The sequence below is a fragment of the Chanos chanos genome, chromosome 1 (assembly GCF_902362185.1).
Source record: "Chanos chanos chromosome 1, fChaCha1.1, whole genome shotgun sequence".
Classification (NCBI taxonomy): domain Eukaryota; kingdom Metazoa; phylum Chordata; class Actinopteri; order Gonorynchiformes; family Chanidae; genus Chanos; species Chanos chanos.
In genome coordinates, this window is record NC_044495.1 from 8,206,328 (window position 1) to 8,220,663 (window position 14,336).

The following is a 14,336-nucleotide window of genomic DNA, read 5'->3' on the forward strand; positions in this document are numbered from 1 at the left end:
CTGAGACTGAAGAATCTTAAAAAGAACACCGGGAAAAAAAAAAAAAAAGAGGGACAAGAGAAGAGAAGAGAAGAAAGAAGAAGAAGAGAAGGCGGAGAAAGAGGAGACAACCTGCCTAAAAACCCTGTAAACTCAGCAAACATCATCCGCTTGTCAACAGACAGCACCCGCCTCCCACTTCTCCTCCTCATCCCCTCTCCCTCTCTCTCTCCCTACCCCTATTTCTGCACAACAATTTATTTCAAGCCTTCAGGCAACACTTACCACTTCACTCACTATTCCTGTATTTCAATGGAAATCAACACAATGCAATCTCCTCCCTGTTAGACAGAGAGAGAGACCAGTGCACTGAGTGACATCAGGTTGGAGGACCAGAGATCTGTCAGAGGGGCTGTCAGATACAACAAGCTTTAGGCTGTGGCTTCACATGGGAAATCTCCTCCTTGCTTTCTCCTGAGGCGCTGCCAAGCAGATGCTAGATACAGGTGGAGCTGGACTGGAGCATATGTTACGCCAGGGTACCAAGCCCCAAGCCGACGAAGGGACCCTTCCCGCGCTAAAGGAATGCGGAACTCGGGAAATAAACGAAGAAGGAGAAGAAGAACTTGGCACACGTGCTCCTGGAGATGAACTAGGGAAACGGGCTCAGGAAAGAGAGTGAGACACAAAGGTGAAATTTAATTAATTTCTCCACTTCAGTGGTGAACACAAATTGCTGTGGAAGATTATGCATGATTTCGGTCAGATTTCTCCTGTTCTGCGGCAAGTCAGGGGTGGCATATGGCCATAAGTAAATGGCTCAAAGATGTCATTAGATCTGTGAAAACCTGGCACCGATAAAGTTCCGGCTTCAGGCGAATTTAAGGCTGGATGAAGTACACAGGCTCGGTCGAACGGTCCTCAGGCAAGTTCAGGTGTTCCAACTCGGCCCCCGAGGCTGAGGAAGATCTTGGAACAGGCGTAATATTCCTGGCCTCCGTGTCAGATGCAAATGCTGTCTAATTTTCCTGCCACTTCTAATGTGGCTCTTTTCATACAGCTGCAACTGAACTGCTGGGATTACAACCCCTACTCTGAGCATGAAAGGGGCAGGCCACAACCTTCCCTCAGCAAAAACCACACGCGCACACACACGCACACACACACACACACACACGCACACACACACACACATACACACATACACACACACACACACACACACACACACACACACACACATACACACATACACACACACACACACACACACACACACACTCCAGAGAGCTTCAGCTGAACCCTACGTGTCTCTGTGTTGTATCACTTTTAATTAGTCAGCACAGCCTCTCTCCATATGCTGTGGATTAAACAAGTACGTTTACAAAACTTCAATGGAATGAGTGAAGAGAAAACTCTTCAAGGACAAATGCTCTCCATTTTTTTCTTGTTTTTGGCATATTCGTGCTAATGACTTTCAGCAATCAAATTATGGGATATAGGGTGAATTTTATCATTTTACAATTTGTCAATATTTCCAATTTCTCTCCTGCCACTTGTCATGACTTGATGTGGTCTTCGAAACTTTGAATTTACACAATATAAGACACTGGCAATTTGTTATGTCTTAGAGCTGATAGGTCTGCTGTGCTGTATATATAGTATCATAATTTTCTTTTAAATCTTAAGTGGTCTTAGAAGAATTAATTGGTAATACATCATCAACGTGTTGCTGACGTTGACAGCTCCGCTGTTAATGGATTTGTTATTTTTAAATTAAGTATTGGTGCTAAAATTGTCTGATGTTCCATTATACCTTAATTGAGGAGGGAGGCAAGGGTTGCAGGGTCTGTAGGGTTGGCCCATACAGACTAACTGATAGGTTAATGACTGTCTGTCTCTGAATAGAGCTCCTGTTTAGTAAAGTTATGTTATCATTGTCACTACCATTTGTCTCTTGCTTATGCAAGATGCAAGAAAAAAAGAAAAAAAAAAAACTAAAGTAAAACAAAACAAAAAAAAGATTTTCTTGAAGAATAAACAAATCAAACAAGCTGTATAACTGCAAACAGGGCAATTTTGAAATTCTCTTCTAATCCGTCTTCAATAATTCATTACCCCTAGTTTGTTTTTCATTATGCATCTGTGCCAGCTCGCTCGCTCCTGGATATCCTGAGCGATTTCATCTTTTCATTCTTTTTTTTTCTCTCTCTCTCTCTCTCTCAGCCAAAGAGCTGAGTAATAAAAATGTAGGCATGGCCTGCAGTTAAGAGGCAGCGTGCAGCGCGCCTGAGGGGAAAAATGAAGATGCAGAGGCTGAGGGAGGAGGCACAGCTCTGGGTAAAATCCCTGCCGCTCTGAGCCGTGTGACTGTGACGAGCAAGGGAGACTGTTTCTCCTGATAAGGGGGTGCGTCGGTCCTGAGAGTCTGAAATGAAGGAGGTGCTGCTTCAATGGCTGGTCAAAGAAACCCCCCAAAAAACGCGGAGGCAGTTCAAGCAAAGCAGACACCCAGGGAGTGAATTCGTTAAAGTGACAGAGGGGTGAGCTAAAAACCCAGACCGGGGCTGGACGAGAGGATTCAGAAGCGTTCTCTTCGGTTGTTTTACTGAGCGACAAGAACATTTACGTATCGTAGGCAGTCGCTGCGTTGAAAACCTCATCTGCCTGGGAATGCTGATGCTGAGGTTCTGGCCCGGTTCTTCTCTTCTGAGGCTCATAAACGAAGGCCGACGGCGGTGAAATGACTCCACGTCGAGAGGAGAGCAGGCTCCTCCACATACGCCAAGCTTTGTTACGTTTAATGGGGGGGGGGGGGGGGGGGGGCTTAGGTCCGCGGAACCCATCGGCAGAGGACCCTCGGTTACCATAGAGACAGCAGTTTAATACTGACAAAGGGATTGATTGCGAGTCAGCTCGTGAATCTGAAAGTTAATGGGCAGCTGTAAGAATGTGTGCCAATGCACTACATCAAGGGTTTAGGCTCCACACCTCTGAGAACACACACCCTGACCCATTCACACCACCTAAACTTAAAACTGCTGTTAGACTTACCAAGTTCTGTATTCTCAATCATTTCTCTCTCTCTCTCTCTCTTTTTTTTTAATCTGCCATAAATGTTACATAAGACAACCATTTTAGTGGGTCAGTGGATATATGTAAGAGGAAGAAATATTCAGGTTCTTTTCAGCCAAGACACAGGAGCACATCAGAATCAATTAGAGGGGGTGATATGTAGTGATCCCATTTGCCAAAGCACTGCTGAGGGTCCACTCGCTGAGCTCGTCTCATTATAACGCAGACCCTCTCCGAAGACATCTGCTCTGGCTGCGCGGAGAAGAGACGAGGAAATAACAATGAGCCAGTCGTAATTGGACAACGTGGTCTTATTAGACCATATGTGAAATACAGTGTGCAGCCCGCAGACCGCCCACACCGCAGGAGAGAGAGGGCCTGTATGTAGCCCATGCGTCCTAAACGCTGATTGGTTCTCTGGTCCGACTCCACGGCAACAGGGAATAAGAGAGTCAGAGGCTACCGCCCTGTCAAATTCTCGTACCATTGACATTCAATTAACACAGCATATGGGAGGGGGTCGCACGGCTCGCGTTCGGTGACCCATGGACGGAACCCTCGCTGTGTCGCCATGGAGATCACCTGATTCCGCACCAGGAAGGGTGACCAAGCCGAACGCTTTGTTCCTTCTGTTCGGGCTTTCCCCCTAACACGAAGACCACTACTTAATTCTCCTGAAAGATGATACAGCATGTAATTACTATGATTAACATCAGAATAATTGTGCCTTGGGAACAAGCTTCCCTCATTGTTAGATCATTGACCTCAGAGGTGGCTGTTTCGATTTTCCACATAACTCACCAAGAGGAGAAGGTCTTAAGAGTCCTGTGTGTGTGTGTGTGTGTGTGTGTGTGTGTGTGTTTCATCAGGCTCAAACCACAGTGCCTTAATCAGCTAATACTGATGTTCTGTGACATATCCTGCACCGTGATGAAAAGCTCTCCATCCCAAAAGCCTTTTTCCATGCACCACAAAAGCCAGACGCACAAGCAACCCTGACACGAGGAACGCACAATCCAGCTGACACTTTGTTTTCACACCCATTTGAGCTGCCAGTCAAGGGCTAAATTTCAATCAAGGTCCTTGAATGGGGAGAGCTCGTTCTCGCTCCCATCCATAATGTAGCGAAAGGAATCACCGCGGGGTCAGGAATCCCACTTGTCACGGCTTTAGTGACACCCCTGAAGTCAGCACCGCCCATTTTCCCCCCTTAACGTTAAATGGATACGTTCATGAGTTAATTGCCCTGAATTTGAATTGACCTCTGCCTGTCAAACTCTGGATGGTTTGGGGGGGGTGGGGGGGTTAGTTATGCTTTGCCGCTTCAGTCCCACTGTAATGTCATCTTCAGAGCGCATCATCTCAATTTGGAAAGCAGCCTCTGAGAACATCATTTGGAGCGTCAGATAGCCGCATAATGAATGGCTGTTATTCCCGGTGTGTTTTTGGACGGCTCTTTCTCCACCACATGGCTCTGTGTCAAACACGTAGATAATGAGTTTTAAAGGAGACAAATGACATTGGGACAGGTTACAGACATGGCAGTCGACCATTGTTTGCTTGGTGCTGTGTGTTTGTGTGTGTGTGTGTGTGTATTACTGGTAGAGGACTCCTGAGGACAGAATAACACAACAAATGGAACAAAAAAAAAACCATCAACCGCTCTGTCTTCTTATCCCCACTGAAATAAATAAAGTGATAGAATAGACAACACTGTCATAGAAAAAGGAAAAAAAAAACCCCTCACATTTTCCTTTTCAGCAGGAACGTACTCATTTGGGACAGAAAAGATTTTTGTCACCAACTCACCCTCCCCACCCCCCCTTTTTTTTTCTCTTCCCTCAGAGACACCCCAGTCTTCCATGGAGTAAAATGCCTTCAGAGACTCACCAGGCTGGCCTGCTTCCCCCGGGGGAGAAATATTTGTGGAATAAATCTAGCTTTGCTCTTTTGGCAATGACATATTCTGAGGCAGAATGGCTCTAATGAAAGCTCTCGCTCTCCCTCTCGCACGGTCGTCCTGGCCGTTAGTTGACGCAATCGATCATTTCGGGAGCAGAGGGGGGTCGGCGTATGCACAGGGAGGCGTAACAGAGCAGGAGAGGGTGGAGGAGTCGTACAGTGGTATAAGGGTCAGTTTTGGTGTGAAAGCTATTGGGGGTGAGAGGCTGGTTTTAGTGGGCATGGGCGGTGTAAATGGGGGTGAATGGAAGGTTGTGGGGATGGGGGATTTTGCAGGGATTCTGCAGTGTTTGTGGAGAGAAGAGAACCTGGGTGTAATGACTGGAACTGCATGTAGTGCACGTACACACATACAGACAAGAGGCCATGCATGATTGAGCTCATCATCTCCATAGAGTACACACACACACACACACACACGTATATATATATAAAGTGACTCACCCCCACACACACACATGCACGCAAAAACACACGAACACACACACACACACACACACACAAAAACACAGACTCACACTCACGAACATACCATCTGGGAGAACGAGGGATGAGAGAGAACAGATGAAAAAGGGAAACAGTGAGAAAAAGCAAAGTCTGGTACTGATTAAGTCCACCACACCCCAGGGAAGATCTCCTGATATGGCAGAAGGAAAAGCAAAAAAAAAAAAAAAAACCCCAGAAAGAAACCAAACAGTTGGAGAAAAACACCGCTTTGTTTTCCTTCTAAACATTACATCTAAAGCTATTCTCGCCTCAGTAACAGAAAACAAATTTTGGGGAGATTTGACATCTTACACAAGCTTTCTGCATATTTTTGTCACCTTCCCTCCCTTCTGCTCCTTCTTGCACTACTTCACCTCCATTCCACTCCCTTTCCTCCCTCTGCCTCCCAAAAGACATAAACACACACACACATAAACACACACACACGTCACGTCTCCCCAGGCATATCTGGTGGCATACCCTCAGACTAATGACTTCTGGGAGGGGAGTGTAAAGCAATGCAGAACCAGCAGGTCCAGGGACGAGAGGGGGAGGTACGGGATGCTGGCAGGTGGGTGCAGCACGGACGACCCTTCCATTGTGCTTACCTAACCAACCAGGGAACAAATAATCCTACATCTGCAAGCCACAGCACCCTGGGGAGGCCTGCTACATAGAAGTGGAGGAGGGGGAGAAGGAGGGAGGGTGTAGGAATTGAGCCATGGTTGGGTTGTCAACTCGCCTGCTGTATAGAACTGTCACCATGCCAACACACCTGGGACCGACCACCTGACCACGCTCCTGTAGAGTTCGAAACAGGTCTAGTCCTCAGTGAAGGACAAGGACCTCCCATGCAGTGGCAAAGGGTAAAAATCTGACTTATCGTCTCATCTTGTTTGAGGTTTTAGGATAATCCCCCCCCCCCCCCCCCCCCCCCCCCCCCCCCCATCTTCTTTTTTTGATAAAATATTTAAAAAAATCAAAACAAAAACAAAACAAAGCTCTGCAATGTAAACACGTCATACTAAAATATTTTCTGTGGTCAAATTTAAGATGAAGTAATCGCAGTAAAGAGACAGATAAGCAGACGCAGGGAGATGGGTGACAGTAACACACACCAGACGTAGCCAAAGCTTTGTTTTAGATAAGAAACCACAGCACTGAAAGGCTTTTCATTACAATAACATGGTCAGAGAGGGACCAGGAGTGAGCGCAGAGAGCGTTTTGCAGGGTCTGGTCTCCATATGGCCGTGCTGAAGCGAGGTCTGTCGGTGTGTCCTTGGTCGAAGCATTGGATGAGACGGCGACCCGGACACAAAGGCCGGGGTGAAGCAGCAGTCACCCCACCCCACCCCCCCACCCCCCACGAGTTTACCAAGCAAGGGCGACGACAGTGTCTGTCAAGCGCTTTGCTTCCTAAAAGCATCCCAGGAATTCACACAGAGAGCAAGCGGGACAGAGTGCTGAGACTTAAAGCAAGGGCAAGAGAGGGGGTGAAACAAGGTTTGGGTGTAAACTTTGGAACATCTGTTTGCCAGTGTGTTTCTTATTGTTATACCTTTCTGAACAATCATCTTTCAGAGAGGATCCTGTATGGGTCGTGAATGAAGGTTTCAACACACACACACACACACACGCACACACACACACATACACACACATAGGCAGAGAGACACAGAAGCACCATATATATGAGAGTCACGTATAAATACTGTCTTGGATCGTTCATTAATCCTCGTTTTTGAAAGCTTTGTGGCTCATCTGTCTTCTTGAAGGTATGTACAGTGGGCTTGTCAGACGTCCCAGAGGTAAAAAAAAAAAAAAGAAAGAAAGAAAAAAAATGGAAGGGAGAGTAGAAAGAAGGGAATGTAAATTGCAGGCTTCAGAAACCCAGGCAGCCACCTTGACATCTCTGAAGCATCTTTAACCGAACACATCCGGATGTTTGCTCGTGTCATGACACCTGGACCATAAAACACACGGCTCTTTCAAAGGCGGCAAGGGGGGGGCTGGTAAATTTCCAGGTTTTTGGGGGGAGGGGGGGTATGACAAAAGTGGGGATGGAAAGACAGGGAGGAAAGGAAGGCCCTGTCCGGCCTAAAAAAAAGAAAGAAAAAAAAAGACGAGTGGAAAAATGTGAGCCAGGTGTTACACGCTACATAGAAGAGGGCACGTTGTCCCTTACTCACAGTCCCTTCAGATTTTTAAAGCTTTCTCTCCTCCTCCTCCTCCTCCTCCTCCTCCTCCTCCAGACGATGGCTGACGCCGTTTATCAAACAAGGCCATGGAGATCCTAAATCACAAATCTTCTCACTCGCTCTGACCTTTCTCTGGGGCTTCACGTGGGTAAAATACAGGGTGAGGCTAACACATGGAAAAATCTAGAATCGCCACGATCCCCTGGAGTAAGTGAGCCTGGTGAGATTTCTGTTGGAGAAATTATGTGCTGCGCCGTGCTGTGCTGTGCTGTGCTTTCGCTCACTGGGACTTCACGCTTGACTAGAACCACCCATTGTCTTGGTGATCACCAGGAAGGGTAGGTGCAGTTGTCCCCTAAATTATCTACTGGTGCAGTTAATCTCACTGCTATCTAGGCATTATGGAAATATTTACAATTTCTGTGCTGTACATTTACAGAAAGACCCTCCTTCTTTTCACTCAGAGCAAATGTAAAGGAAATATGTGTGTTCGGTCTTAATGAGAGACCTTAGTGTCATTCATCAAACGTGTTTATCGCCCATGGTAAGCAGAGAGTATCGCTAAAGAAAACAGCTGAGAAAGAGACACATTGGCAAATGGCTTCCACTATAAATGTTTAGTGCATGCTGTCATACAGTCGCAGAAGACTGCTTATAGACAGACCATAGTGGGCAAAGGGGGGACGTGAAAACAGAGGGCTTCGCACTTGCAAAGGAACTGTGAAAAACACGTATCGTCTATATTATTCTAGTACACTGTAAGAGTCTATTTTCCTGTAACGGTGAAAACAAAATACTTTTTGACATGAGAAAAGTCTTCTGTAGAACTTTAGGAAGAGATAAATTATGTTCCAATTGTTCTTGACAGCAATGTAATTGGACAGAGGAGCCTAACCGTCATCTCCAATCATCTTTTAAAGATAATAGAGGTGATTTAATATCCTCTCGAGAGACTTGTCTGGGACTGTCTGAACTCTTCACTACTCAATATGACAGTCCATTTCTGTCTGGACAACAATACTGTTCTATAAAAAAGTCCATCCTATCTCTCTGTCAATCTCTCTCTCTCTCTCTCTCTCTCTCTCTCTCTCTCTATCTCTCACTCTCTCTTAAAGCTCAGACTTCACCAAAGCTTAATTCTGTCAGGTCTAAATGACTGAGTGCAAAGAGAGATGGACCTAGAAAGATCAAAGTCTATACCTAAATCCAGAGTTTTCATAAGTTTTCGGTCCTTTTGGGAACGGATAAGTAACGATCGTGGAGCGAGTGAGGAAGTTCGGACCAGTTTGGGGATTAACACGGTGCAGTCACACAGTGTTCACTTTTTTAGAGGCTTAGAGAACTTCACCTCGACTGAGAAGTGCAGAGTCAGATGTTCACTTCCAACTGGATGGGGATGAAATGGCTTGGACTCTGACAGTGACCCTCGCTTTGACTCAAGGAGTCAGATATCCGGCGGAAATATAATTGAGCGGATCTGACCCAAACTCAGTCAATATGTTCTCCGAGCCTTTTAAGCTTAGGGTGGTAGAGTACCTCAGTCTATAGAACATTTCTGAGAATAGGGGCACGTCCCAGAGGGAGGAGGAAAACGGTGTGGGAAGATGAAGAGATCACACTGGAGCAGCTGCAAGCTTTTGTTATAAATAAAATCGTGAAATACATCTCCAGAGAAAGGTCTGATTTACGAGACCTTCTCACGAATATGCGGCACTGGAGTTTTCACATGAGCCATTCGTCTCCCGCTATCTTTTCTGCTGCTGCTGCTGCCTTTCTGCTGTGTTTCTCCTCAACTCAGATAACACTCCCATGATCTATGGTCCACTACACTCCCACGCTCCCACTGGGTGACAGGGACAGGGCACCAGGATCAATGAGGGGAGCAAGGAGAGAGGGTTAGCCTATGAGTGTGCCAAAGGAGGAGGGGGTTTGAACGGGGGGAGGGCACACGGTTCTTCTGTATGGCACAGTGACCTCTTCACCATTTCAACAGCGAGGTACAAACACACACACACACACACACACACACACACAGACACAAACACGGGCTGTAAGAGTGCTGCTTGGACCTCCGTAGGAGATAATGTATAGAATGATCTTCCAGAGGCTAAGGGAGGAAAGCAGCCACTGTCAGGTTTGTTATGAAGATCTCATATTGAAAAATGGATGGAAAAGACTAGAACCGACACCACAGCTGAAAACGTTTGACACTGTAAGAGTGGATTCCACAAGGAGCACAGAGAGTTCTTGGAGAGAGAGGGAGAGAGAGAGAGAGAGAGAGAGAGAGAGGGAGAGAGAGAGAGAGAGAGAGAAAGAGAGAGTCTGTGTCCCACAGCCTGGCCTTCATTTTCCTGATGGACAGTGTTATTAAACCGCCAGCATATGGGAACCATGTTTTTTTGATAACCACCATGAATCCGAACAAGAAAAAAAAAGACTCCTTCCATCACGGTGTGCCAAAAAGTCCATATTGTGTAATGTAGATTGTCAGAACAGTGAACAGAATCTCGAATGAACATATTTCAGTGTGGTTGCAGTGGAAATCTCATATCATCCAATCCTTGGTAAAGTTCATTGTTAAAGTAAATAGAACTAAATTAGTCAAGCTCCACTGTGAATGCCAAATCAATTATCACAAGCTCCCTCAAGCAAAGTCAAAGTTTCAAGCGTCCCAAGAAAATGGGAAAAAGATACAGAGTTCCAGTGAAAAATTGTAGAAGAAATTAAAATGTCACTAACAGATGAGTTTGTGACTCAGAATATTTAATGAAGTTCATAGACAATCACTTTACATATCACCCTACGTATCACAAACATCTTCCATGTCACTCCAGAGGAACCTGTGCTGTCAAAATCAGCAGCGGCTTTTTGGTACACCAGCTGTGGTGAGAAGTTCATTAGCTTGTCTTGACTGCAGTGTCAATTTGAATTATGACTAGGAGACGGTTTTAGGACTGTCCTGGGGACCTTGTGTCCTACCTGGCAAAGAACGAGGCGGCAGCAGAGGTGCCACTGGAGGGTGCGGAGGTGACCGGTGGTGCTGAAGACGGAGCAGGGCTGCTGTAGGGCGTAGGTCGGTCTGAGTTGTAGCGGTTTAGCGCGGCTTCGGTCAACCCCTCTCTGTTGCTCTCCGACGCCATCTGGGATATCTGTGTGCAGGAGGGACAAGGACAGGGGGGGTTGTTACCTAGACACTTGGTTCAAAAACACTGTGGTGAGGAACTTGAATATGATGTAAAACTTGCAGAGAACCCAGCTGTTATGATGCAATTTCATTAATGTTTCATTAAGAGCCTTTGTGAAAAGACTTTTGAGATTCGCTGTTCCGTGTAGTCAGGTGTGGTCTACGGTTTTCGATTTCACGCATCAGAAAACAGTGTCAAAAATTCATAAATGATCAAATATTAAAGTTTTCTTCTAATACCAAGTGCAAGGCTGAGCCTCTTTTGGATCCAGCTCATATTCGTGTATATATAATCAGACATGTGTACATCATACCTTCACATGTCACAGAGTGTAACCTTTGCACAACTATGCAATGTTAAATTATACATGCACGGTAACTGAAATACTTTCTATTCATGTTAAGGGATTAATAAGGCAAATAACAATTCATACTTAAATGGTACTTAAACAGTAGTTACAATGCACTGACGTAATTAACATGGACTTTTACAGTTACGAAGGACTTCAAGTACTAAGTAAGGCGCCTTTGTCTTTTGTAACACACAGAACCCAGTCAGTATTAAAACTCAAACAAGGCAAAAACACATCAGTCTCGCAGAGAACAAATGTAGAGCCATGCTGAGGGTACGAGAGTCCTTGGCCGGTGTCCCGGGTCAGACACTGGAGCAGCGGGTCACCCAGAGCAAGCCTCTTAACGTGGAGCCAGCTCTGCCAAGGCTCCGATAAGCAGCCGAGCGGACGTGAATCACGAGAAACACCGCAGATAATGCAATGCAAGAAAGAGAGGGGGTGGGGGTGTAGGGGGGTGGCTGCACGGGATACTGCGGCCTGGCTTTTTTAAAACAAGAATGAATCCAGACACTCTCGGGGAGCTTTAGAAATAATCTCAACACTTACTCCTGCCCCCGCTCTGTAAATAGACAGCATGTTGTTGCTGCTGCTGCTGCTGCCGCCGCTACCGCTGTGACTGCTGTTTAGCCCAAATAAGGACATGCGTCCCTGCGGAGGACGAAGAGCCAGCGAGCGGCGTTTAGATGGAGCCCTCTCTCTCCGTGTCTACTAAAAGTGCTTCAGATGAGTAGGCCAGGCGCAAGACAACAGAACTGGGACGGCTGTGAGAGAAGACAGACCCGTCTGTGTGTGTGTCTGTACGTGTGTACGTGTGTGTGTTTAAGTGTGTGCATGTGTGTCTGCATCTGTGTGTGTGTGTGTGTGTGTGTGTGTCATTTATGAATTTGAACTTGAATCCCCCCGCCCCCCCCGCCCCCACCCCCCACCCCCGTCCATTTAAATCACTAATATGAGGATTGAGAATAAAGTTTACACGAGAGAGTAAAACTTAAGGCTACAAATTACAAAGACTCACTAAAGCACTGCTTTCACCCTGGGACCAAATTTAAATCTTCTCATGAGAGTTTTGGAGAAAATTTTAGGTAATTCACAAAGTCATATAAATGGGTTATTTAAACTTCTTAAAGCAGCAATACCAACACAGGAAATGGCTGAAAAGAAATATATTCACTTTAGGGACCCTTTAAGTGGTGCATTTCATTCTGCAATTATACCGCATATTAAATGTGGAGAACCGTGTCTACTATCCTCGACCATCAGAAGTCCTTCTGGTAAGTGTGACTAGCATTCAGAAACAATAATCAGCCCACTTTGCCTTAATCTGGGCATTCATAACTGCCCTAATAATAGACAGCTACCCGCCAACACTGGCCGTATCCGACAGCAGATGTAGAGCACACAGGGAGGGTGAGCAGGGTTTTGAGGAAGCCAATCAGGCCTTGCTGCCCTCTCAGGATGTGACCAAGATCCACAAGCTTTAGGCTCCAGGGGGAAATGCTCTTCTCGCTCTCCAGAGACCTCTACGCCATCTGAGACCAATTTGACACACATGGAGACACATTTACACGCTTGTTGGAAGCATTCTCCTAACCAAACACCAACAGCGCCGCTCCACATGGGAGCTGGAGATGAGAGAAAGGCCTGAAAGGTCTGAAACAAAAGGGTTAAAGCGGGAAAATGAAAGGAACGTTCTAAGACCTCACATATACGAACAAACACCAACAGAATCCCATCAGTGGCTGGGAGAAACCAACAAATACAGCTCTTCGTAGTTTTCCGCCTTATATGTAAGTCTAGTTGCGGGTATGGCGGTAAAATCCACCGCCGGGTTTAAAATACGTTCCGACTGGGCATGGTCGACAGGTACGCGTTGGGTTGTCTCGATCTATTTCCATCTGACTGCATTACATTACCGTGGGCAGCCATCCCTACAGCCCGGTAATAAAGTGACAATATATTTTTACACACGAAATGACGCAGTGGCTCCCAGACTACAACATGTGAAATGAAACATCGCTGGCGTGACAACTCGTAAAACCCTTTGGTCAGAAATAAAGTTGATAATCTCCTGATGCTGAAACAAGGAAGGGTTTCCGTCTTCAGCCTGTCGGGAAAACAAGCGTCACGTTTTCGTTCTGTGAACAGCCTTCTTTGAACTGTAACCAATTTTAATGATAATAAGCACACTCCCGATAATCAGCAAGGCAAGTTCAGGGACATGTTTTTACGTGTCTCTTTCCTGACCACTGTCTGATGTTTCTTACATCAACCTCTTTATCTTGATTATGTTCTCATTCTAACTTCTCACCCTCCCCTTTTGCCTAATAGCCATCTCCATTTCTTCTTTTTTGTTCTCTGAGGAGATGTAATAAAGAGTTTCATCCAATTCTTCTCTCTTCTCTCTCTCTCTCTCTCTCTCTCTCTCGCTCTCTCTTTTCTTGTCTCTTTGGGAAATGTCTCTATTGTGAGAAAATAACTATCCCAACATGCTGCTTGGCAGACAAAACGATGGTTGCATTAAAGATGATGATGTAAACTAGGAGGGATCTATTCCGAATGCCAATCGACAGGGAGTGGGCCCCCGTATGCATTTTATCACATCTAACCAGCAGCAACAGAAAAGCCATAACCATATTTTTCTCTTACAGAAGGTGGGCAACCCTGTGATGGCGCAAAAAAAAAAAGAAAAAAGAAAAAAGAAATTCCCAGAAGCAACTTATATGGTGATGACGAATTTGGTTATCCACCAAAATAACAGCGGTTCAATTATGCTGTCATTGTCATAAACGTTCATTAGACTAGCAGTCAAATAGTCAGACAGCATTAAAAGCCACGGGAATCGTCATGTTATTTGTTTTCCCCTTTACTCTGTCAGAATTACAGAAAGAAATTAAAGATGACTTGATATATTGTTCCACACTAGGACAAAACCATGTTGGGAAACAAAACTGTTCAGAGAAAAACCCCACGCGTGTGTGTGTGAATGTTTATTTTTGTGATGATGATGATAATGACAGGCCGTTCTTGCTGTGCTTTATGAGGAAAAAAAAAAAAGGAAAGAGAAAAAAAAAGGCCCACTCTTGCCACAGAGCCAATTAG

General features: G+C 45.6%; 1 protein-coding gene across 1 annotated transcript in view; it reads right to left on the minus strand.

Annotated features, from left to right (window-relative positions):
- kif26ba (kinesin family member 26Ba) overlaps positions 1-14,336 on the minus strand; it is a 79,709-nt gene that overhangs the window by 27,849 nt on the left and 37,524 nt on the right. The window contains exon 5 of the mRNA XM_030782301.1: positions 10,680-10,849. Within this exon, the coding sequence (XP_030638161.1) occupies positions 10,680-10,849 (170 nt within the window). The remainder of the gene's footprint in view (positions 1-10,679; positions 10,850-14,336) is intronic.